At 38.6% G+C, this 23890-nt stretch overlaps 1 protein-coding gene across 1 annotated transcript in view; it reads left to right on the forward strand.

The window, feature by feature from the left end:
* The window catches only part of ADL6 (dynamin-like protein 6), a 46214-nt gene extending 28973 nt beyond the window's left edge, over positions 1-17241 (forward strand). Inside the window, exons 13-22 of the mRNA XM_010276692.3 lie at positions 8420-8504; positions 8608-8746; positions 10342-10418; positions 10509-10565; positions 12747-12894; positions 13049-13203; positions 13518-13631; positions 13730-13797; positions 16296-16468; positions 16604-17241. Of these exons, the coding sequence (XP_010274994.1) occupies positions 8420-8504; positions 8608-8746; positions 10342-10418; positions 10509-10565; positions 12747-12894; positions 13049-13203; positions 13518-13631; positions 13730-13797; positions 16296-16468; positions 16604-16851 (1264 nt within the window). The 3' untranslated portion in view covers positions 16852-17241. The remainder of the gene's footprint in view (positions 1-8419; positions 8505-8607; positions 8747-10341; positions 10419-10508; positions 10566-12746; positions 12895-13048; positions 13204-13517; positions 13632-13729; positions 13798-16295; positions 16469-16603) is intronic.
* The last annotated feature ends 6649 nt before the right edge of the window (positions 17242-23890 follow it).

The following is a 23890-nucleotide window of genomic DNA, read 5'->3' on the forward strand; positions in this document are numbered from 1 at the left end:
TTAAACAAAAAACAAAAAAACATGTACAAGCTGCTGTACACCGGGATATTACAAACACTTCTCATACAATCCTATTTCTTCATGCCCTGCTTTACAAAAAGATTGGTATATACAAAAAAGGAACTATAATTTCTTTCCCTAAATTACTTGATCATAGCAAGCCAAGAAAACATTTTCCCCAAGATTTGCTGGTATACTGTGTCTACTGAGATGCTTTTATTTTTGAAAATCCTTGCATTTCTTCCTGCCAAACACACCAAAAATCTGCTAAGGAGCAATATTCCATGCCACCTTCCCCTTCTTAGATAGGCCTTTGACTTTTCAGCTTTGTATAAATTTCCCCACCGATTCTGGATTGCAAGTTTTTACCTCAAATAATTTCCTTACCTTTGACCATATCTGATGGGTGAATCTACAATGTAACATCAGATGGTTACTGATTCATCTTGCCCCTCTCATAAAACACAGTTGGTGGATTCCTGATGCATACCCTTCCTGATCAAGTTATCCCTAGTTAAAATTCTGGTTAGGCAGGTAGTCCAAACAAAGCTACCTTTGAAGGTACATTCTTACACCAAACAATGTTCACTGCAATGGCCCGTTTCTCTGATCTGGAAATGTAATTGTAGAAAGACATTGATTAAAAATGTAATTGTAGAAAGATTTGATGGTAAAAGTTCCAGATTTATCCCACTTCTAAGTTCTTTTATCATTGCTTCCTATCTCCACCCATTCTCATTCTACTTCTGAATGCAATCTGCCACCCTGTAGGCTGTAGCTCTCAAGTCTTGCACCCATGATTTCCCATCTGCTTCTCTTGCTATGTATCCGATTGCGGCTTTCACTCTCCTCTTGATTAATGTGTTGAAGTTGATCTGTGTGTGGTAGTTTTGGGGGCTTCCATTTTACTAGTACTTTCTTATCCCTCTTCATGGCCCTTGTTTCTTCTAAGTAAATAGTTTTATGACCTTCTTGATAGTCAATCAAAGCTTTTAGTGCTGATTCTACTGTTATTGGCAGGCTTGGTTCCTTATCATTGAATGGTTGGTCATTTCTGTGCTTCCATATTTCCCCCAGTTGGAATTTTTTTTTCTAGGCAACCTATTTTTGCCTTCTTTTTTTGATCTTTACCATTATTTTATTATTTATATTTTTCTGTTTCCACTGACCTCAAGATGTTCCACAAACATACACGATCTGATGAGCCAGTTCTATTTACTTTCACTGGTGACCATCCCATAACCTAGACAAGAGGTTGAGATCTTCTCTCCATGGATTACATCCAAGATTTTTTCACAGACGACAATGAAGGAAGTTACGGTTCAGCTCTTTTGTAACACATTGTACATTGAGAGTGAAGGAAACTGACAGGTGCTGATTAATGATATGTAAACTCCAACCTTGGAAGACAAATTTCACCATTGGTAAACATTAAAGGCTTGAAAGGGCTTCTGACATAATGGCTTTCCACCAAAGAAGGAAGTTGAAACTTTTGATAAAGTGGAACTTTGATGGTCTTAGATATTTTTTAGTTTTATTAATAGTTTCTGTTTTATTCATTGGTTATGGTGGCAAGGATATTTTCTGTTTTTTTCTATTTTTGATTTTTGGAGATTCTTGAAGATATTCCAAATAAGATTAGATTGTTCTTGAACTAGAAAAACAGGATGGTATCAAAACAAGTGGAAGACTTTGATGATGATGAAGATGTTGATAATGACTGGGTCTTAGTTCATTATGATTAGACCTGACAGTGATTTAAAGGCATGCCTAGTTGCACAGGTTAGGTGCATTTCAAGGCCTATGCCTTGCCTAGGTCCAGGAACAGTCCCTCTAAAAAGGTGTGCGCCTGGTGGCTAGTTTGCCATGTTTGCACTTGCTTCAAGGGGCTTGGTATGAAGGTGGCTTGTAAAATTAGGAATGCAAGATGTTTTACATCACATTAGCTATTTGAAGTGATGTGATCAAGAAAGAAATTGTTGAAGTTTGACCTGCCATAGAATTCTGTCTTGTTCGTTGACTGTAGAGTAAAGTAGACAGCAAGAAGTAGGAGAGGAAAGAAGAAAAGAGAGAAGAGAGAAAAGAGAGAAAGGCTGGTTCGAATTAGGGAAAAAAGTTAATCCCTTGATTCGGCCAGACCTATTATTATATTATTGACTTATTGAAAAAGACTTGAGTGCCCTTCTTTAAGTAAGAGGCACTCGAACTAACATAACAGTACACATCAGCATTCTCAACAAGTACAAAGACTGAAATACCCCTTCACTAACACCACTAACACTCCCCCTCAAGCTGGTGAGTATATATCATATAATCCCAGCTTGTTACATATGTAGTCCACTCTCCCCCGACTCAAGCCTTTTGTAAACAAGTCTGCCCACTGGTTTCCCGTACTAACATATGCAGTTTCTATCACCCCATTCAGCACCTTCTCTCTCACAAAATGACAGTCAACTTCGATGTGCTTGGTTCTTTCATGAAACACTGGATTGGAAGAGATATGAACCGCTGCCTGATTGTCACAGTAGAGCTTCATTGGAGTACTGATGTCATATCCTATCTCCTGTAGAAGGTTCCTCAGCCACACTAGTTCACAAGCAGTATGTGCCATGGCCCTATATTCCGCTTCTGCACTGCTTCTTGCCACAACTGTTTGCTTCTTACTTTTCCATGTTACCAGGTTACCCCCCAGAAAGGTGCAATAGCCTGTGGTAGATCGTCTATCAGACATAGAACCTGCCCAATCAGCATCGGTGTATCCTTCTACTACCAGTTTTCCACCACTTCTGTACAGCAAACCACGACCAGGAGCTCCTTTCAGATACCTCACAATCCTTAGCACTGCATTCCAATGTGGGACCAAAGGTTTCTGCATGAACTGACTCACCACACTAACCGCAAATGAAATATCTGGCCGAGTAATGGTTAGATAGTTTAGTTTGCCTACAAGTCGTCGGTATCTGCCAGGCTCTTCAAACACTTCACCTATATCACTGCTCAGCCTCGTATTTGTTTCCATAGGTGTCTCAGCCGGTTTAGTACCCAACAATCCTGTTTCTTCCAGTAAATCAAGCACATATTTCCTCTGGCACAAATTAATGCCATGCTTAGATCTTGCTACCTCTATGCCCAAAAAGTATTTCAACTTGCCAAGGTCCTTTGTCTGAAAGTGTTCCTGTAGGAATGCCTTCAATCTGTCAATGCCCATTTTATCATTCCCAGTCACAACGATATCATCCACATACACCACCAATATTATTTTACCTGCCGAAGAGTCAAGACTGAAGACAGAGTGATCAACTTGGCACTGTTTCAGACCAAACTTCTTGACCACCTCACTGAACCTACCAAACCATGCTCGAGGGGACTGTTTAAGTCCATAAATAGCCTTCTTAAGTCTACATACCTTACCATCCTCCCCCTGAGCAACAAACCCAGGTGGTTGCTCCATGTAGACCTCCTCGAGCAAATCCCCATGCAAAAAGGCATTTTTGATATCGAGCTGATGGAGAGGCCAACCAGACATAGCTGCAAGGGAGATGACGACACGAACTGATCCTATCTTAGCAACCGGGGAGAACGTCTCCGTGTAGTCAATGCCATAGGTTTGGGAGTACCCTTTGGCAACCAGCCGCGCCTTCAGGCGCTCAACACGACCATCTGGCAAGTACTTAACACTATACACCCACTTACAACCGACAGCCTGCTTCCCAGGAGGAAGAGCGGTGAGATCCCAAGTGTGATTATGATGCAAAGCAGAGAGCTCTTCTTCCATAGCACGGCACCACTCTGGAGAGGTAAGGGCTTCCTGGACATCCTTAGGAACAACCACGGAGGATAACAAAGATATGAACTGGCGATGGGAAGCGGAGAGGTGGGTAAGTGAAACAAAATTGGAAATAGGGTGAAGGGTGCAAGTACGCTTACCTTTCCGTAAGGCAATAGGAAGATCTAGGTCGGAGGCTGGTGTCGAAGCTGGAGCTGGATCTGTCGACGGTGATGAAGCTGGAGGAGCTGCAGCCGGTACACGTGGGCGATGTGTATACACGTGACGGATGGGTGGACGGTCAACCAATGGTGGCACCGGAGGCAAGGACGTAGGCATGACTGGAACCAAAGGAGGTGGATCAGCCACAGGAAGAGGAAGAGGAGGTGGTGATGTGGGGGAAGCAGCAGCACCGGACCCCACGAAGAACGGAGTAGACTCAAAGAATGTAACATCAGCACATACCAAGGAACGACGAGAACTAGGATGATAACACTTGTACCCTTTCTGAGTTCGGGAATAACCAAGGAAGATACACTTCAGGGAACGTGCATCTAACTTGTCAGTCCCGGGACTCAGATTATGAACGAAGCAGACACACCCAAATACCCGAGGAGAAAGCGGAAACGGAGACATGTTGGGGAATAAGACACTAAAAGGAGAACGACCATCAAGGATAGACGTGGGCATCCGATTAATTAAGAAACAAGAGGTGAGCATTGCATCGCTCCAAAAAGTTTTGGGAACATTCATGTGGTGCATGAGGGAGCGTGCCGTTTCTACAAGATGGCGGTTCTTTCTCTCAGCAACCCCATTTTGTTGCGGAGTATAGGTACATGAAGTTTGGTGTATAATCCCATGGTGGTCCAAGTATTCTCGAAAAGATGAGGACAAGTATTCACGACCATTATCAGAACGGAAAATTTTGATGTGAACACCAAATTGATTGCGGATCTCAGCATAAAATTTCTGGAAGATGGAAAATAATTCACTTCTTTCTTTCATTAAATAGAGCCACGTCATTCTTGAACAGTCATCAACAAAAATAACAAAATATCGGTATCCATTATATGACATCACTTTATAAGGACCCCAAACATCTGAATGAATTAAAGAAAAAAGACTCGACACACGGTTATCGACCCTAGAACGAAAGGGAACACGATGGTGTTTCCCAAATTGACAAGACTCACAATCTAAAACAGAAAGTTGACTCAATGAAGGGACTAAGGACTGCAACACTTTCAGCGAAGGATGACCAAATCTACAGTGCCACTGGAGAGGAGAAATGGATGACTGAAGAGCCGTTGACGTTCGTCCACCACCATCAAGATAATACAGTCCACCGGCTTCATGCCCTCCACCAATCTTCATCCCCGTCTTGAGATCCTGAAAAACACACATAGAAGGGTAAAAAGTGATGGAGCACTTAAGTGACTTGGTCAGCTTACTAACAGACATAAGATTAAATGGAAGCTTAGGTACATATAAAACAGAGGATAGGGATACAGGGTCTAGGTCAACATTACCAACACCACAGATAGATGACGTGGAGCCATTAGCAAGGGTAACAGATTGTGATGTTGAGCAATGAGTGAGAGATGAAAACACACCTGGAGTTCCCGTCATGTGATCGGAGGCTCCAGAGTCAATAATCCAGGGGTTGGGTGTGGATGCCAAACAAGCCATACCTGAGTGTGCAAAGGAAGCTGTGTTCTGCTGCGACTTGGATTGAACAAACCTCTCATACTCATCACGAGGAACACTCACCATCTCCTTGCCTGGACCATCTGAGGGAGTAGAAGGCATCGGGTCAGCTGACCGTTTCTCCTGTGTAGGGCTGAAACTGGTGTCACTAGTCATGGCATGGTTGGCCCACGTCGAGGGAGGACCATGTAAGTCATAGCAGTAGTTAATGGTATGTCCATCCAAACCACAGTGAGTACACTTCCGTGGACCCGAGCCACGTCCTCTACCACGAGCTCCCCCTGAATCTCTGCCTCCAGTACGACCACCACCACGGATGTGTGTAGATCCACCACTACCACTCCTGCCAGGCTGGGTTCCTCGAGTCCCACTTCTGCCACCTCGGCCTCTTGACACTGCAAATGCTGATTTATCGGAGACATTAGAGTCCATAGATCCAATGGAAGCCCTCCGAAGACGAGCAAACACCTCCTCTAAAGATGGAAGAGCAGATCCCCCTAGTATCTGGGCTCGTACTGGTTCATACTCAGACTTCAGCCCCACCAGAAACCGTGTTACATCAAGCTGCTCTCGCTGTTGCTGTTGAACTTTGACATCTGAAGTGAGAGGATGATAGACATTTAACTCATTACGGATATTCCTCACATTGGCATAGTACTCCTCAAGGCTCTGATTTCCCTGTTGCAGATTGAAGTATTCCTGATACAGTTGATATACCCTAGTGGTATTATCCTGACCTGAATACAGTTTCTTGGCATGATCCCACACCTCTTTGGCTGTGTCAAGAAACATGAAGTTCACACTGATTTTGGGTTCCATACTGTTCCACAACCATGTAATGATCTGTGCATCTTCCTGTTCCCAGTCTTCATACTCCTGAGAATTAGCGGGGGGTTTCTCCTCTCTTATATGCTTCACTTTCTTCTTCGCCTTCAGAAAAACCTCTACAGACTTGGCCCAAGGGACATAATTCTCTCCATTCAGTTTAATGGAGGTCATTTGGACATTCAGGTAGTCAGTAGATATCATGACACTAGGTTTACTATCACTGTTATCTGCCATTGCCGAACTCCCTTAATTCTGAGCACTGAATTAGGAGCACTACACACTGCACACTACACACAGACACTTCATCGAAATCTGCACACTGATTTCAACAGCTGAGAACTGCAACACCACAAACCCTACTCACCGAAGTCTGTACACTGATTTCAGCAGTATTAAATGTTGAAAACTACAACACCACAACCCCTACTCACCGAGGTCTACACACTGATTTCAGCGATATCAAAAGCTGAAAACCACACTTGTAACACCACCAACATTAATCCACAACTATAGGAAGCTTCACCATTAAGTAGACACTATTGCCATTCGAATCACACACAAACCAGAATAAACCCTAGCATAAACCCTAGCATACTGCAATCTGAGAACCCATCATGCGAACTGTACTACACCTCTCATGTATTCCATAACAAAAAAAAATATATAAAAAAAACTTTACCTCATCGCCTGAAGGCCAACCATACGAAGGGCTGAGACACCACTGCACCACACGTACCAGCCCTAACTAGGGCTTAGAAACCACAGCAACCAATCACCAACGACACAATCGGAGGCATAGAGACCTCCTAGGGAAGAGGGCGATCACTCCTTTTCAGCCCTTTTCCCAGTCTCCAACTCACAACTGAGAACCCCAAGTGAAACCCTAATTCGAATGCGCAGAAGGCAGAATTCTAGCAAGTCTGATTTGGTGAACCTAGCTCTGATACCATGTTGAAGTTTGACCTGCCATAGAATTCTGTCTTGTTCGTTGACTGTAGAGTAAAGTAGACAGCAAGAAGTAGGAGAGGAAAGAAGAAAAGAGAGAAGAGAGAAAAGAGAGAAAGGCTGGTTCGAATTAGGGAAAAAAGTTAATCCCTTGATTCGGCCAGACCTATTATTATATTATTGACTTATTGAAAAAGACTTGAGTGCCCTTCTTTAAGTAAGAGGCACTCGAACTAACATAACAGTACACATCAGCATTCTCAACAAGTACAAAGACTGAAATACCCCTTCACTAACACCACTAACAGAAATAAAGAAATTGAAATTTCACATTCTTGAAATGTTGAGTGCTTGCATATGTTTTAAATATTTATGTCTATGTATTTTAATTTGAACTAATAGACTTTTTAAATCATTAGTGTGATGGCATGTGCTATGCATGTATGCAAGTAAAGGGTTACATATAAGTTTGACATCATAAAATCAAATTTAACATTTATGACCTGCACCAACACCAAAGCAAGTATCCACTTTATAGCATAGATTTAATTTAAAATTAAAGTTTGCATTTTTAAATAATATATCTTTATATTTTTGATTTATTTATTTATTTTTTGCTTTTTTTGAAAATTTTTAAAATTTTGCGCCTTGCTTCAGAAAGGTGCATGCCTTGCCTTGTGCTTTGCACTTCTGGCACACACTAAGAAAAATCTATTTGCACTTTCTTTTTGCACAACATTGAGACCTAAATGGACTGATTCTTTTGGCATTTATTCTTCATTTTGGTATTGCTCATGGTCAGTTTTCATTTAATTCTTATTTATTTTCCTTGGTGTCTTTGATCTACTCTTTGTTAGACCTATTAATTTTATCTCCCTGTTCTATATCTTCTTTATCTTGTGGTTTTGTGTTAGATTTGGAAGTCATAGTTTTACTATAGATAGTAATTGCGGGAATTATTATAAATATTAAGTTAAATTGCTTTCAGTTCATATTTTAGCACTTATCAAACATCATCTTTATGTCTTTTCATATATATGCTTTATATTCTGACTAGTGTCGCTATGTTTTTCCTTCAATCTACATTTGAGGAAGTGTCTATATATTTGTTTTCATTCTTTTACTTACTTTGGCCTTTCTTCTATCTGATAATTTGTATTGAATTTTTATTAGGATGGATAGGCAACGTCGTGAGGAAGAGCAGAAGAACCGATCCTCTAAAAAAGGACATGAGGCAGAGCAAGCCATATTAAACCGAGTATGAGAGCTTTCTTGTTTTTCCAATATAACCTACAAGAATTTTTGACAGTTATGGTTCTTCTTGGTTGTATTGAGCACATCTGTTGTATGCATTTCTGTAGGCAACTAGTCCTCAGACAGGAGGTCAACAAACTGGGGGAAGCCTGAAATCGATGAAAGAAAAATCTGGTCAGCCAGACAAGGATGCCCAAGAGGGTTCTGCTCTGAAGACAGCTGGACCTGGTGGGGAGATAACAGCAGGTTTGTGTAATAATTACATTACATTATTGTACATGGGCTTTTTTACAATTTCGTTTGTCAAATGTTATTTTTAAGGTTAATTACATGTATATACCCTATACATTTGAGAAACTACTTATATATACCCTGAACTTTTAAAAACAACTTATATGTGCCTTAGAAAAGGGGGCCTCGCCTTCGCTTTGACAAGATTCCCCTAACACAAAAAAACCAAATTGGGCTGCATTGAAAAGGGCGTCTGGGGGCCCACTTTCTTTCCCCTTATCTTTTCTTCCTTTCCCTTCTCTTTTCTTTCTCTCTCCTTTTTTTTCTTCTCTTTCTTTCTTTTTCTTTCTCTTCCCTTCCCTTCCCTTCCCTTCCCTTTCCCTTCCCTTCTCTTTTCTTTCTTTTTTTTTCCCGTCTTTTTACATGAGGTGTGCATGAGGTGCATGAGGCGTATGCCTCATGAAAAAAGCGTATGAGGCGTACGGCTCTTTCACCTGAGGCATACGCCTTAAGAGGTGTTAGCACCTCTGTCATATGCCTCAGGGCCTTTTGGGGGTGCACCTCGCGTATGCCTCCCACACCTTTTAAAACATTGAGATCAACCAAATAATCTATTGCAAAGACAAAAACCAAGTTTTCTTTTAAAGTCTTAAAAGAACTTCAACCTAGTTTGAAGTGGTGATTATGTCTATTAGGCGGGCAATAATACTCCTACTCCACATATTGTCAATATTGTCTCCAACTTATGCTATAATATCATCTCATATGTTCCACATTGCTATGGTAGTTTTCACTGGGGAATATGCCAATTCCAGTAATATTTCGTGTTGGTACCCACAAATGGAAATATATTGTGGAAATATTAGGAATTATATGGACATTCTAAACCATGGTTTCCAGTAACAAATATCATCTTTGGGATGCTAACTATGATCTAATGTTTTAAAACGCGGAGGTGTGATGGGAGGCTTTCCACTACTTGGAGGTGTGAGACATAAGCCTCCTTAAGAGGAGGGGGATGAGGAGGAAGGATGGGGAGGAGGAAGAAGAGGAGGAAGGAGGATCTCATCTCATCTCTCTTTCTCTCTCTCTAATAAAGATCTTTTATATTAAGAAGAATCGTGATGTCTTCCCTTCCCTTCCTTTTCTTCTCTTTTTTTTTTTTCTTTCTTTTTCTTCCCCTTAACTTTCCTTTTCTTTCCCTTCCCTTCCTTTTCTTTTCTTTTTTCTTTCCTTTCTTTTCTGTCTTTTTGTATGAGGTGTGTACAGCTCTAGCGTGCCTCATGCAAAAGGCATGTGAGATGTACGCCTCTTGCATCAACTCCTCTGGCATATGCCTTGGGGCGTTTTGGGGCTGCCTTGCCTGCGTGTGCCTCCTTTGCCTTTTAAAACACTGCTATGATTTACATATATCATTTACATCGTTTTTAGAAGTTTCTTGCTCATGAGGCCTTGAAATTGTCTATGAAATTTCTGAAAAAGTTGAAGAGCTTTGGCCACCACCCTCCTGTAAAACTCTCTAAGTAATGCAGCTTTTAGTTTGATTTTTCTGAAGCTTATTTAATATTTTCTTGGTATATTCTCATTACTTTGCATTTCATTGGCTTTAGGCTTTCTATTGAAAAAAAGTGCAAAAACCAATGGCTGGAGCAGACGGTGGTTTGTTTTAAATGAAAAAAGTGGCAAGGTTTGTAATATGCTATTATAACCAAATTATATTGATACTATAACTTAGGAAGTGGCTTGTTTTTATTTTGACCTCAACCTCATTGTGCAGCTTGGATACACCAAAAAGCAAGAGGAGAGACATTTTCGTGGGGTTATAACTTTGGAGGTATAAAGCATTGCTGATATTTTTGAATGCTTGTATTTTATTTTGATATCATATATAAACTTTCTTATAATCTTGATGCATGTCTTATCTTATATTGAAGCTTTAAATAATGAATAAGGGTTCAAATATGTCCTGGAACTCTTGCTTTTTCTTTTTCTTTTCTTTCTTTCAGTGTGATTGCTTATCATTTTCTTCTTGCATTTAAAACCTTGCTGGAAACCTTTTTTAATTTTATCACTACCAGTGCGATTTGCATTTTATGGGTTACTACGTTATTTAATGTAGGCATCAGGAATTTTGGGATAAGATATATATTTTTTTTTTCCTTCAACCTTTTTTTTAATGAACATCCCAACTTGTCCTCTGCCATGCGTTATAATCCTGTCCTTGTTTGTAGGCACCGAAACATGATGAATGCAGAAATAAATTTGTCAAACATTTGCATGTAGCGTGCAAGATAAATGTGTAGTATTATAGAGGTTGGAAGAAAAAAAAGGAAGTTCAGTGACATCCAATAGCACATTTGGTCAGTGTTGCAATGAAGGCATATCTTCAATATATCAGTTACTGATCTATCTGAAATTACATTCTAAATAGAAAATATATCTGATCAATCTACTATTTTGTACTTTACAATAATGTGTCAAGGTAATAATGAAATGTAATGGAGGCTATTGCTGGTTATATGCACCTTAGAGTAGCTCTGTAAGTTGCCTGAACATGTAGCTTGATGGGCCAAATCTTCAATAATGCAGGGCTAGTTTTTTAAGAATATCTGGGAGGTCCAGTCTCAGATTGAGTGTTACCCATAGTTGTCAAGGTGATGCTTAGGTGACAAGGCACCCTTGGAGGCTCGCCTCGCCTAATCGCCATGCAGTTTTGTACTTCCTATTATAAAATACTTTTTTATTATTTATTTTTTGAGAATATAATTATAAAATAGACATTATTAAACTAAAATATTCATTTTGTGTTTATATACCAATTTGTTTTTGTTAGTTTCTTATTTGTTAGGGTTTAATCAACATAAACATTGCTAAATGCTGTATTGAACCCTCAAAAGACTACAAAACCTGAACTAATAAGTAAGGTAGAACTAAGTTTGTCTACTCAACACATTTTCTTCTTCCATATATTCTTCTTCTTCTTCCTCTTTTATTCTACTTTTCTTCCATATTTTCCGTATCTTCTACTTTTTCTTTTCTTCTTTTCCTATAACAAAAATATGGGTTCAGCCCCCCATATTTTTCAATTTTCTTTTCTTTCTTCTTTTTCTTCTCATGAATACGTTGATTTTCTATACTTCGACATGAACTTTATACTTTTCTTATGAAAATTATGAATAAATATTAAGGAAATATGGTTATGGTACCTAGGGAACTACCCTAGGATCTATGTTTTTTACTAAAAAAAATCCATCGCCTAGGCGACAAGGCATCCCCCTATTGCCTAGCATCGCGTTGGCGCCTTGAAAACTATGGTGTTACGTTACCATACCATGTAGTATTTTTGATTGGGTTCAATTATTGCATCAGCTTATGCCTGTACCTATATGAATCCTTAACTCTATAAAATACAGAGAAGAAACAATTAGCATCTGCTTAAATATTGCAAAGAAAGTACATTCTTTTATAATTTTCTTAAAAAATTACAGTCTTTTGTTTTGCTGGAAAGAATATGTGGACATAGGATGTCTTAGTTGCTTCATTGATTACTTGTAACTCACAAAACTCTTGGTGGAAGAAAGATGGAAGGTGTACAAGTGAAGATGGTGCCACTAGGCCCAGGACTGGGCCACTCAATAGTTAATAGCATAGGGCTAGATGTACAAGGCAAGTCAATGTTTTGCCATGTGTCTGCTCAAACTTGGTTGAGCTTAAAAAGTTCAATTATGATGTCAACCTCCATTTGGTTATTTGGGGATAAAAGATGTAATAATGGGGTTATCCATAATTGTAACTATTAGTTATCAAACTATTATTTTGATCAGGTTTGTAGCTCCTGCAACTGAATGTTTCTTTTTATACTACTTTTTTTTTTTTTTTCTATAGCTGTTCAATCAGAAAGAATGGTGGTTTGAAGATGTTTTTTCCATGATCTGCTTTTCTGGCAATTAGGGCTTTTATGGAATATTTAAGAGGTAGTCCATGCTTACGGTCTTGTATCCTGTTTATTGTGCAGGAATGTAATATAGAAGAGGTTTCAGAAGAAGAAGAACCTCCATCTAAAAGTTCCAAAGATAAAAAGGCAAATGGACCAGATTCTGGAAAAGGACCCAGTCTTGTGTTTAAGATTACTAGCAAGGTTCCATACAAGACTGTCTTGAAAGGTACTTATTTTCTTTTACATATTATTATTGGGGTACTACTGATTGTCTGTATATCATTTCTTTCTTTTCATTGAGCTTCTCTATTTTCATTTCTCTTTCTTATTTTTAGTCCATTCAATTAATAACAAATTTACATCTGAGTTCTCCTTTGCAGCTCACAGTGCTGTTGTATTGAAGGCTGAGAGCATAGCGGATAAGATTGAGTGGATGAACAAGATAAGGAACGTAATCCAACCTTCAAAGGGAGGCCAAGCAAAGGGTTCCGAAACTGGTCTTCCCATTAGGCAGAGTCTTTCTGATGGTTCTCTGGTGAGTTAAAGCTACCTAGTAGATTGTTCCTGAGTCAATACCTTGATGGTCCTAGGGCCTGTCAACACTTTAGTTTCTTGAGAAGTTTTATTGGGAGTTTGCCTTTTCTAGTTCTATGCTTGATATATTCTGATTTGATTTCACAGGTATGCTGCAATTTACATTGTATGATTTTAATTGCTGTTATGGTGCCTGAACTACTAATTTATGCAGTTTGAAGTATCTTTTGCTTGTAAATGATTCATTTACATGCCCACTTAAAATTTTCTATGCACTGTTTGAGGACTGTTGGCTGAATTGTTCATTACTTTTAGGATACAATGGCTAGAAGACCTGCTGATCCAGAAGAAGAGCTCCGGTGGATGGCTCAAGAAGTACGTGGTTATGTGGAGGCAGTGCTGAACAGTCTAGCTGCCAATGTCCCCAAGGTGGCTTACATTCTTTATCGTAACATTCTTTTCCCAGTATTCTGTTGTTTATCAGGCCTTTATAGTTCCAAGTATAACCAACCGTTGTGGTTGAGCAGGCGGTGGTCCTTTGTCAAGTTGAGAAGGCTAAGGAAGACATGCTTAATCAGTTATACAGCTCTGTCAGGTTAGCTACACCTTTATTAACTCATGGTTGTTTGGAAACCATGAAGAATGATTATTTCATTTTAATTTTAAATTCATTGAGAGATTAAATCTTCATCTAAAATGGAGCCATTATCTGAATGTAGAAACAGAAATGTCTGTATTTCACAGCATCTTTTCTTTGATCGATTAAAAAGGATTTAAGTGATGGTTCTGGAATAATGTACAAGACTAGAAAAATGAGACATCCTTTGTATGATATCATAATATACCAGATAGAAAAAGGTACGAGTTGAAACCATGAATGTTCTCACTTCACTGTTTCCTAGCAATCTCAAGTAGATGTGCCTCTTTTTCTTCAAGTTCTTTAAGGACTCCATGATAAATAAGTGATCATATGCAGAGGTGACAGGACCCTATGGAAACAAGATGCAATGTCTTAAAAGATGTGCCTTGGTGCACAGGTGACAGGTGAGCCACATTTTAAGGCATGTGCCTCCCTTAAACCCAGGCAATGCCCCATTCCAAAGAGGCATGTGCCTGGTGTGCCTTGCGCCTCAGCCCAGAGATACATATTTTATGATTTTTCCTTTTTGGTTACTTTTAAAGGAAGCAAAAACATACACTTTTTAAGTACCTAAAACCTAGTAGGGTTTAAAAGAAATTTTTATTTGATCAACAATTGATCTCTGATCCCTAACCCTAAAATAGAATGTACTGCAACCAAAATTACAAAAGTATCTCCTTTATTTATATGAGCCAAAAATTTGTGTGGGTGCCTCAAGGGGCTTTTCCTTATGCTTCGGGACTGTGGACCCTTTGCCACTGTAAAGATCCCAACTTCCTAGGATTAGGATTGCAAGATGTTGAATATCACTCTAGCTACTTGAAGTAATGCAACTAGGAGATAGACAAACACATTGAGATTTTACATAATTGAATTGTTGAGTACTCAAAAGCACTTTGATATGGTCCACCTTGTTTTCACTTCATTTTGAATTTATTTTACATGTTATGCTTATGTATTTGATTTTAGCCTCTAGGCTTTTTAAAACATATAATTTCTTATAGTGTTTTTGTTTTCATATTTTTTTTGTGTTAATGTTTTCTTTGAATTTTCTTTTCAAAAATTTATGCTTTGCGTTGTTCAAGGCGCACCTCACTTTGCACCTTAGACCTTAGAAGGCCTTCGTGTTTTTCTTGCAGCTCTTGCATTGTCTGAGGCACACCTCACTTTGCAACTTAGACCTTAGAAGGCCTTTGTGTTCTTCTTGCATCTTTTTCTTTTTGAGGCACTGGCAAGATACTAATGTCATTATATACATTATTTTTAAAGATTTTACAGAAAGAATTTACATATTCTGACATGCTACAATGAAGAAATAGTTGTTTGCTATGCTTCTCTTGCACATGAAGAATCTGTCCTTCAAGCTAAATTAACATTCCTTGGATTGGTCCATTTTTGACTTTATCATGAGCAAGGTTCAAAAAATCGATACATACGCCCCGTATTGGCCCTATCGTATTGTATCATTTGGGTCACAGGTGTTTCGGGGCTCCACCCTTTTTTAATAAAGAATGCCCTTTTTTAACTCCCCAAAAATCAAATTTTGAAAAAAAAAACTAAAAAATGAATTCTGTGTGTATCTAAGTACCGATATGCCTCTGCCGATATGCAGAGGCGTATCGATACTTTGAACCATGATCTTGAGTCCACCTTCCACGTGAAGGTGTCCATCCTGGGAGGGATTGGATTCCACTCCAGACCTTTCCGTTGGTGGTGTTGCTTCTATTTTCCCTTCAAATGACCTGTTTCCATATGAATTCACAGAAAAATGGATTTGGATTCATTTATAAAAAAAAAAGGATTTGGATTCATTTATAAAAAAAAAAAGGATTTGGATTCATCCATCCAAAATTTTCGTTATTTGCCTGTTTCTGAAATCGTAACATTTCTCTTGAGATTATTTAATTTGTCTGAAATGTTTTTTTTTTGATCAATAACCATATTTCATTAATTAATCACAAAAATATTTCAAGGATGAAAATAAACTTTCTTATCTTCCAACTGGAGCTTGAGCTCCCAAGAACAGAGAAAGGAAAAAGTTACACTTGTGCCCAAAACATTAACTCCCTCAACTCCTTGCTTAGCTAACCCATCGGAAAAAGAGTTAGCTCTGATCTTTTCACCCAGCTGATCTTGATTTCCATCTCTTGAACCAGCCATCTAAATTTCCTCCTCACATTACTGTACATCCATAACCTAATTTGTCTCAAATGTTCTTTATAAAAATGAAATCTTTGAATCCAAGTGGGGCCTCAAAAAGCCTTATTTAAGAATTTTGTATTTGGGTAGACTTATTGCATCTTTGCATTTTGATATTACGTTATTACCATTTGAGAATTTTCATTGAACAAAAAATTTCTGCTGTTGCAGTGGCAATAGGAAAAGTGGAATGCTAATAGCACCATCCTTGTGTTTTTGTTAACCTGTTCATCTTTGCTATGGTATATGTTTAGTGCCCAAAGTACGGCCAGGATTGAAGAGCTGCTCCAAGAGGACCAGAATGTCAAGCGTAGGAGGGAACGATTCCAGAGACAGTCTTCTCTTCTTTCAAAACTCACACGTCAACTTAGTATCCATGATAACCGAGCAGCTGCTGCATCTAGCTGGTCTAATGGTACTGGTGCAGGTAATCTTAGCTTTCAATACCATTTGCACCTTTGGTTCTTTGTTTCTCTTGATTTGCTTGTAATTTAAGTCTTTCACGAAAAATGGCATTTCAGCAACTTTATTATTCAATATCCTTTTTTTCTGTGTTTTGCAGAGAGCAGCCCAAGATCCAGTGTTCCATCAGGTGATGATTGGAGATCTGCATTTGACGCCGCTGCAAATGGTCCAGTTGATCGTTCCAGTTCGTATGGTGACTCTAGGTCTTCTTCCAATGGCCATAGCAGGCGGTACAGTGACCCAGCACAGAATGGTGATGCAAGTTCTGGCCCAAATTCTGGTAGCCGCCGTACTCCAAATCGGTTGCCACCCCCACCACCTGGTTCTTCAGCATATAAATATTAGATAACTGAATTAATTGATCAATAGATGATATTTTCATGCATTCGTGGTGGGTGCGTCTTTGCTCAGCCCCTTTCATCATTTGAGCATTTAGTCGGTTCAAATTCTGTCAAAGCAGCCGAAGAAGGAAAGGGTGTCTGTGTACATAAAAAACTGCATTTCTCTATAATTTCCCCTTCAAACATTGGGTTTCAAGTTGCACTTGAAATCTTATTGTTACAACGCTCCCGTTCTATTGGATGTCACTACTTTTTTTGTTTCTCTTATTTGGGGTTTTTCTTCTATTTTTACCATTGGGAAGTTGCCCGTTTTGAACCCTGCTACTGTATTTGTTTGTATTGATTTTATTGCAGAGTGAGCCCCCTCCCCCTCCCTACAAATTTGCTTTCTCCATATCAATGATTCAATATCACCTCTTTTGAGAAGGCGGAAAACCTTGATCTTGACTCGTTTTACTTGGTGTGTGCCAAAGTTCAAAATATTGTTATGCTTGGAAATGGATACATAGATACGCTTTTACTACGAAGATGGGGTAAAAAAAAATATGGTACTCTTGGATCCAAGGTTCAAAGTATCTACATGTATTGGCCGATACGTATTATTCTGGCACACCACCGATACACCCTTACAGTTGGTGTATCGGTGGTCTAACCGGTTCAGGGTGTGGCAAAGACCTAAATCGTCTCCCTTGAACCAGTTGGCAAAAAAAAAAAACCACCAAAAGGAATATGATTCGCCGGTGATATTTTGAACCTTACTTGGATCCATTAGTGGGACCTTTACAATTCCCACAAATACATTAATTATTAATGATATATTGATATTAATGAAATGTTTCTTTTATTGATAAAAAATAAGGTATATACAAGGTAAAAGGTATCGATACATACCGGAGTGAATATGCAATAGTCAATAGATTATGTGTATTCGTGCCTCACTTTTCTTGTTTCTTCTCGAGGCCTTCGACTCATTCTCTCCCCCCTCCCTCTTTCTACGTATCAGCATTCTTCAGCACCAGCAAGGCATTAATCGGTGCAGGGAGACAAACACAGTTGAGGTTCATGGGTGCAGACTATGCAGTACTGAAACTCAAATATGAGATTTGTTGGCTAATAATCATTCAGATAGTTCAGAAATCCTTTTTGCAGAATATCTTTTGTTGATTATTGCCTTCTATTTGTGGCCACAACAATTGTATGATTTAACATCCACTTGGATTGAATTTTGAAGTTAGATGGTTTGGATTGATAAGAAACAATGAAGCCATACAGATTTAAGGAGTGTAACTATGAACAAGTCCCCTAGTATAAACTATGAAAAGTCCATGTAGGTGTTCAAGTGGAAAGTGCTGTGAACAATGTTATTATTTTGGTTGATGTAGGACTCACATGATTCCATGATATCTATTTGCCATTGAGTGCTGTATGTATACTTATGTTATTATTTTGATTAATAAAAAAAGAATGAGAATGAAATTTGTAATCAAACAGGTTAAACTTTACTGTCATTCTTTGTCACTAATACACAAAAGTAGATATGGAGAAAGGAAGCTTCGAATAAGTGGGGAGATGGAGAAAGGAAGTTTCCGTTGAAGCAAAATCTTTTAAATTCGAGGAGGTGAAGTCAAAAAGCCTGGTTTTGATGAAGATAAGAGAAGAGAAAAGAGATTCAGTGTACCTACCGAAGGATGTGGTCGTATGGTTAAAAGGTTTCTTGGATGTAGCCATAGTATCAGGAAGATATCAGCATTGGAAGAATACGATGAAGGTGAATGGAAAGGTGTTTGAAACAGAACAGCGACTCAATAGGAAAGGGTGGTTCATCACAGTTACAAAGTGGTTCGGACTGGGCAGAAAACAGATAATATGTATCCCCGTCGGAAACCAGAGCAAAGGTTGGACTATATTTGCGAAAGAGTTGCAGGAGTTCTTGTGGACAAACGAAGGAAAACCCAAGCAAACCACGGTGAGGCAACCCAATCAAAGACAGATTGGGGAAAGGAGAAAGATGGGAGTGTTAAGGATTGGAGTAAAATGTATGTAGTCTACGCAAATAAGGTGTCCAAATGGAACTTGGTAGCAGGGGAACTGAAACAGAAATTGAAGTTTGAAGGCCCTTCCAATCTACGACCATTCCAGGCAGACAAGGCTTTGTTAGAAGCAAGGTTTAAAAGTTTGATATGATACGGGGCCTATCGTATCATATCTTTGAAAAATTGATACAGGATACACATGGAAATCAGAAGTTTCGTCTTTTTCTATGCGTATCAGACCCGTATCGGGGGGTGTATCGAGGCATATCGGGAGCGTACCTGGGGTGTATCGGTAGTGCATCGATCGATAAAGAAGATATGGCCAAAAACTAAAAGAATTAAAGGGGGAAAGCAAGCTTGTTTTCCCTGAAATAAGCCTTCTTTCACCCCCAAATGACTCTAAAACTCTAAACTTCATTCCTAGAGTGCTAGATTTGCAAAAGTTTGCAAGAAACAAGTGTGAATCATTATTTTATTTTTAATTTTTTTCAAATTTTGAAAAAAATAGGTAAATTTTTTCAATCTTTTATAACATCCTGTGATTTCTTTTTTTTTCTTGAATGTTTAAATTTATGTTGATCTACATTTCTTACATTCAAAATCACAATTTTTTTTTTGTATTATCAATAGATTTATGGAAATTTCATAAAGATATTTGGGGAAGATATAAGTTAACAAAAAAAAATTGAAAATGTAAATTTTTCTTTACCTATAAAGACTAAATATGTTTTAGATCTATGGATTTATCTATCATATCCATATAGCAATTGAAATTTCTTCTTTAATATATTTTTTTTGATTTTTTATATTTTTATAATTAAAAAACAAAAAATAATTAAATATATTTTATCATTTGATCACAATAATTGAATATATTATAATTATATGGATGATCTATCATTTCCACAAACCAATTGAAATTTCATATTTAATAATTAATTTTTTTTGTTTTTATATTTTTAGAATTAAAAATAAATAAATAATTAATTGTATTTTATCATTTGATCACAATGATTGAATATATTATAATTCTATGGATAATCTATCGTATCCACAAAGCAATTGAAATTTCTTCTTTAATAACTATTTTTTGAATATATTATATAATGCTTATTTATTTTTATAATTTTTGAAAATGAATAATAAATAATTATTAATTATATTTTCACATGGAAGTTGTGCCAATGCATGTTTTATGGTTGGATAGGATAATTGAGTTTTTCTCATCCCATAAAACATTAAACTTAAGAATTATAATTTATAAATTATAATTAAGCATAGGATTTTAATGAAATTATAATTAGCTATAATATATTTCTTCATAAAACTATTAAAATATATTAATTTAATGTATATACACCTCATTGAGGTCTTACATTTAGTGTTGTTGATGTATTTTTATGATTTATTAAAGTATTTATAGTGTTTTTAAGTGTATCTATACGTATCTTAGTTTTTCTTCGATACACATGCGTATCTAAGGCGTATCTTGATATTTCTCTTAAAATTGCCTTTCGGATACTTTGAACCTAGGAAATTGATGCTCTGTCTCTTCAAACTACCGAAGGTGTAATAGTAATTAGCCGATGGACTCCGAGTGCAAATTGCATAGACCACACAGAAGTCTTCCCTATCAAAGTTTTTAGGCTTCCTTTAAACTTGTGGTCCCCTGAAATCTTTAAGAAAATTGCATCCCTGCACGGAGGTGTCTTGGAAGAGTTGGATACCTACCTCAGTGCGGCTGTTTTGGGTCTGAAAGGGATCAAAGTGGAAGAAGTCCCAAGAACAGAGGAGATGGAAATAGGCGAAACTCAGATTGTGGTTTGGTTGTTGTCGTCAGTGGAGGAGAGATTGTGGAGAAACTTGTGGGAGGTAGAAGATGATGATGTGGCAAGGGTCAAAGAAAGGGAAGAAGAAACAAAGAAGATTAACTACTCTTACAAAAGAAGGGAAATTGAACGGTCATCATATTCGAAAGTTGGAAATTGGAAATTGGTGCATTAATGAAGAGGTTAAAAACAAACCGTCTATTAACGCACGCGTGGCCTGTCAAAGATCTTTTGCGGAGGTGACAGCTGGAAGAGGCGGTGAAACGTAATTTAACTTTAAACCCGCGTTTGTAGTTAAACTGATGAGTGAACCAAGCGAACCAAGGGCTCAGATGTGCGCGTCAGCCCAAAGGTTGGTGGACAGTTGCAGGGGTCTATCATCGTCTTTTTTGACCTCTGTTGCTTGTACCTCCCCCCCCGGTGAGATTGACGCAGAGTTGCAAAGACGCCTCTAAAGCTCATGGGGATGCCGAAAAAAGAGGTACCACCACATGGGGATGGACGCCGGTGCAGATGAGCAAGTCTACATCTCCAGATAAGCCCAATCCGAAATTTAATAAGCATGAGAGCGACGAATCCAAAGAGGGAAAGCGACTGGGAAGACCTAAGGCAGGAAAAGATGTATTAATCGGAGCTAGAAGATAGTATCAGAAGTGTCAACACTACTAAAGTGTGTATCTTGTGGGACGACAAAAAACTGGGAACAGAGTTGTTGTTCGAAGACCCCTCTACTTGCGTTAGCGTGGCTCCAAGAGAAGAATACGGTGATAGTCCTGCCCCAGTCTTAGTGGTGAACCCAGTTTCAGTCAGAAGGGAAGATGGAGAATTCCCAAGGGAGGCACAACGACAAGATATTAATAAAGGAATGTCGGATCTTGTTACTAACCCAGACAAAGAAGCCAGGAGGAACAAAACAGTGATGTTATATCAGAATTGCCCGCCAAGGTTTCCGAACCAGTGGGTATGGATAAAGGGAAGGACTCGGGATTGCTAACATAGGGAGTCCCTAACCCCTCTTCTTCGTGCTTATCTTTTCAGATTGTGAGTCCTTGTTTAGATCCCTCTAAATTATTATCATGTGTCTGTGCAGGTACAACCAATGCCACTCCTCCTAGGAATCTCTCAATGAAAAGTGCCACAACCTAAGATTTTGAGAACCTATCGGACAATAGCCAAGAACAAGAGAGCTAGCATTTGGTCCTTAATTCTGGAAAGCCTATTTGACCTGACCCTAGTTTTGGAGAGTAATGAAAATAGAGTAAACCACCATGTGGGTGCTAGGAGGCTGAATCAAGAGGCGAAAGAAGAGGCAGAAGGAAAGAGAAGAGGGGGAAGGAAGAATGAAGGAAGTAAGGTATACTTGAGGAAAAAAGGAAAGCAAAGAAGAAAGGGAAGCGAGTTAGAGAAACTTAAGTGTGGAATAAATTATGAGAAGGAGGAGGGGAACCTGAAAAGGAAAATATGGGAATATTAGGCAGCCAGTGATAAGGGGTAAAAAACAGGTCAAAATGAAGGTAGTTAGCTGGAAAGTAAGAGGCCAAGGAAGTGCCAAAAAGAGGAGGATAATTGGGAATACTTTCAGAAAAGAAAGGCCAGATATGTTACTGATTCAAGAAACCAAACTTTCAGAGATAAATAGAAGGTGGATGAAGTATTTGGGGAGCCAGTGTTAGATAATGTATGGCCTTAACTCCAATCAGATTGATGTACTTATTGTCATTTATTGTAAATTAATAATGTGCATAATTGATTCATGTTATTTTGGAATCTTTTTATGTAATACTCTTAAATTGGACAATTATGAGACTTGTATTAGTTTAGAATCTTCAGACATTGATGTACCGCCAAATTGGTTGGGGTGGCTTGTCTCAGCTGCTAGGGTGAGACCTGAGGTACATGCAGTGTGGATTTTTCTTGAAACCCTGAACAAAACCAAATTCCAGTATTGCCCTGGACCTTGAGATAGATGAACAAAACTGGAATGTTACACCCTTAGACTCGATTATGGTACTGCACTATGTGTCAGATTGGGCTGTCTTTGATATGCCAATCAGTGAGATCCTTTACCGAGTCAAAACCTGGGTATGTTGGGGCAGCTTGAGAAATCACTTGAGTGGGTGATCATAGTGACAGGATCAACCCTTTTGTCGGACAAAGTGAATGATCGGGGAATGCACTCTCTTTGATAGAAACCTAAACTGCTGACAGAGGATTTCAAATGTGTTTGAAATTTCTTTTGCAAAATATATTTATATAGAGATATACTTATATATTTGGTTTCAAATTGTTTGCAAAAATGTTTTAATTCCCAGGATCCATGTGAGTAGAGATTGCAGCACTGTACCTTGCAGCCGAGGGAGAGGTCCTCTCTTGTCGGGCAGTGTTTGATCATTATGGGCTGTGAGGTTAAGTGTAAGATAATTTAGGGTAATACCTGGGGCTAATCTTGCATCTGCTCACATTTCTTGGGTTTTCATAAGGTGGCAGGATCCAAGAACCATTTAGTGTAAATTTTGGGCCCACTAAGAGCCCATGGTGATGGGCTGAGGGGTTCACTATCTCCTACAATGTATTCGGATAGGCCTTGTAACAAAGGCTGGGTTGAACCCATGTGACTGATGTGTAGATCAATGTTAGGGTCCCACGCCATACAAAGAGAGCCAACTGGGCAGCAGATTAAAGAGTAAGTGAGCACATAAGCTTAATGGGCCTAAGGCCCAATTCGAACTGGACTTAAGTTAGTTAATTAAAACGGGGCGAATTTAGTTTTTAAACTGATTAGGATTAGCTGAAGGATAAGATAAGTCTTATCCATTTAAGAGTCCAGATCTGAATATAAGATTTGGATTAGGAAACTCTCTCGTAATTAGATTAGGAGGCTGATCCAAGAAAGCTATAAATAGGGGGCAAATTCCTCAGATTTTAACAATAGCAAACTGTAGAATTCTTCCCTAATTCTTGCCGCCCCTACCTAGTTCGATCTCCACTTGTGGATCTAATCAAGAAGAGTTGTTGATTTTGTTTCTTGATAGAAGAAGCAATCAAAAGTCATGCTCACCAGCCCTTGCTCGATTCTTGTTGAAGAATTTAGGTTCTTGCTGAAGAACCATCCTACTGATCCTGTTTCACTACACACTGTGTCATCTTCAGTGGAAGCGGGCTTTGGTCTTCTCTTTGGACG

This window comes from Nelumbo nucifera, chromosome 5, assembly GCF_055504915.1.
Source record: "Nelumbo nucifera cultivar China Antique chromosome 5, China Antique-T2T, whole genome shotgun sequence".
Taxonomy (NCBI): domain Eukaryota; kingdom Viridiplantae; phylum Streptophyta; class Magnoliopsida; order Proteales; family Nelumbonaceae; genus Nelumbo; species Nelumbo nucifera.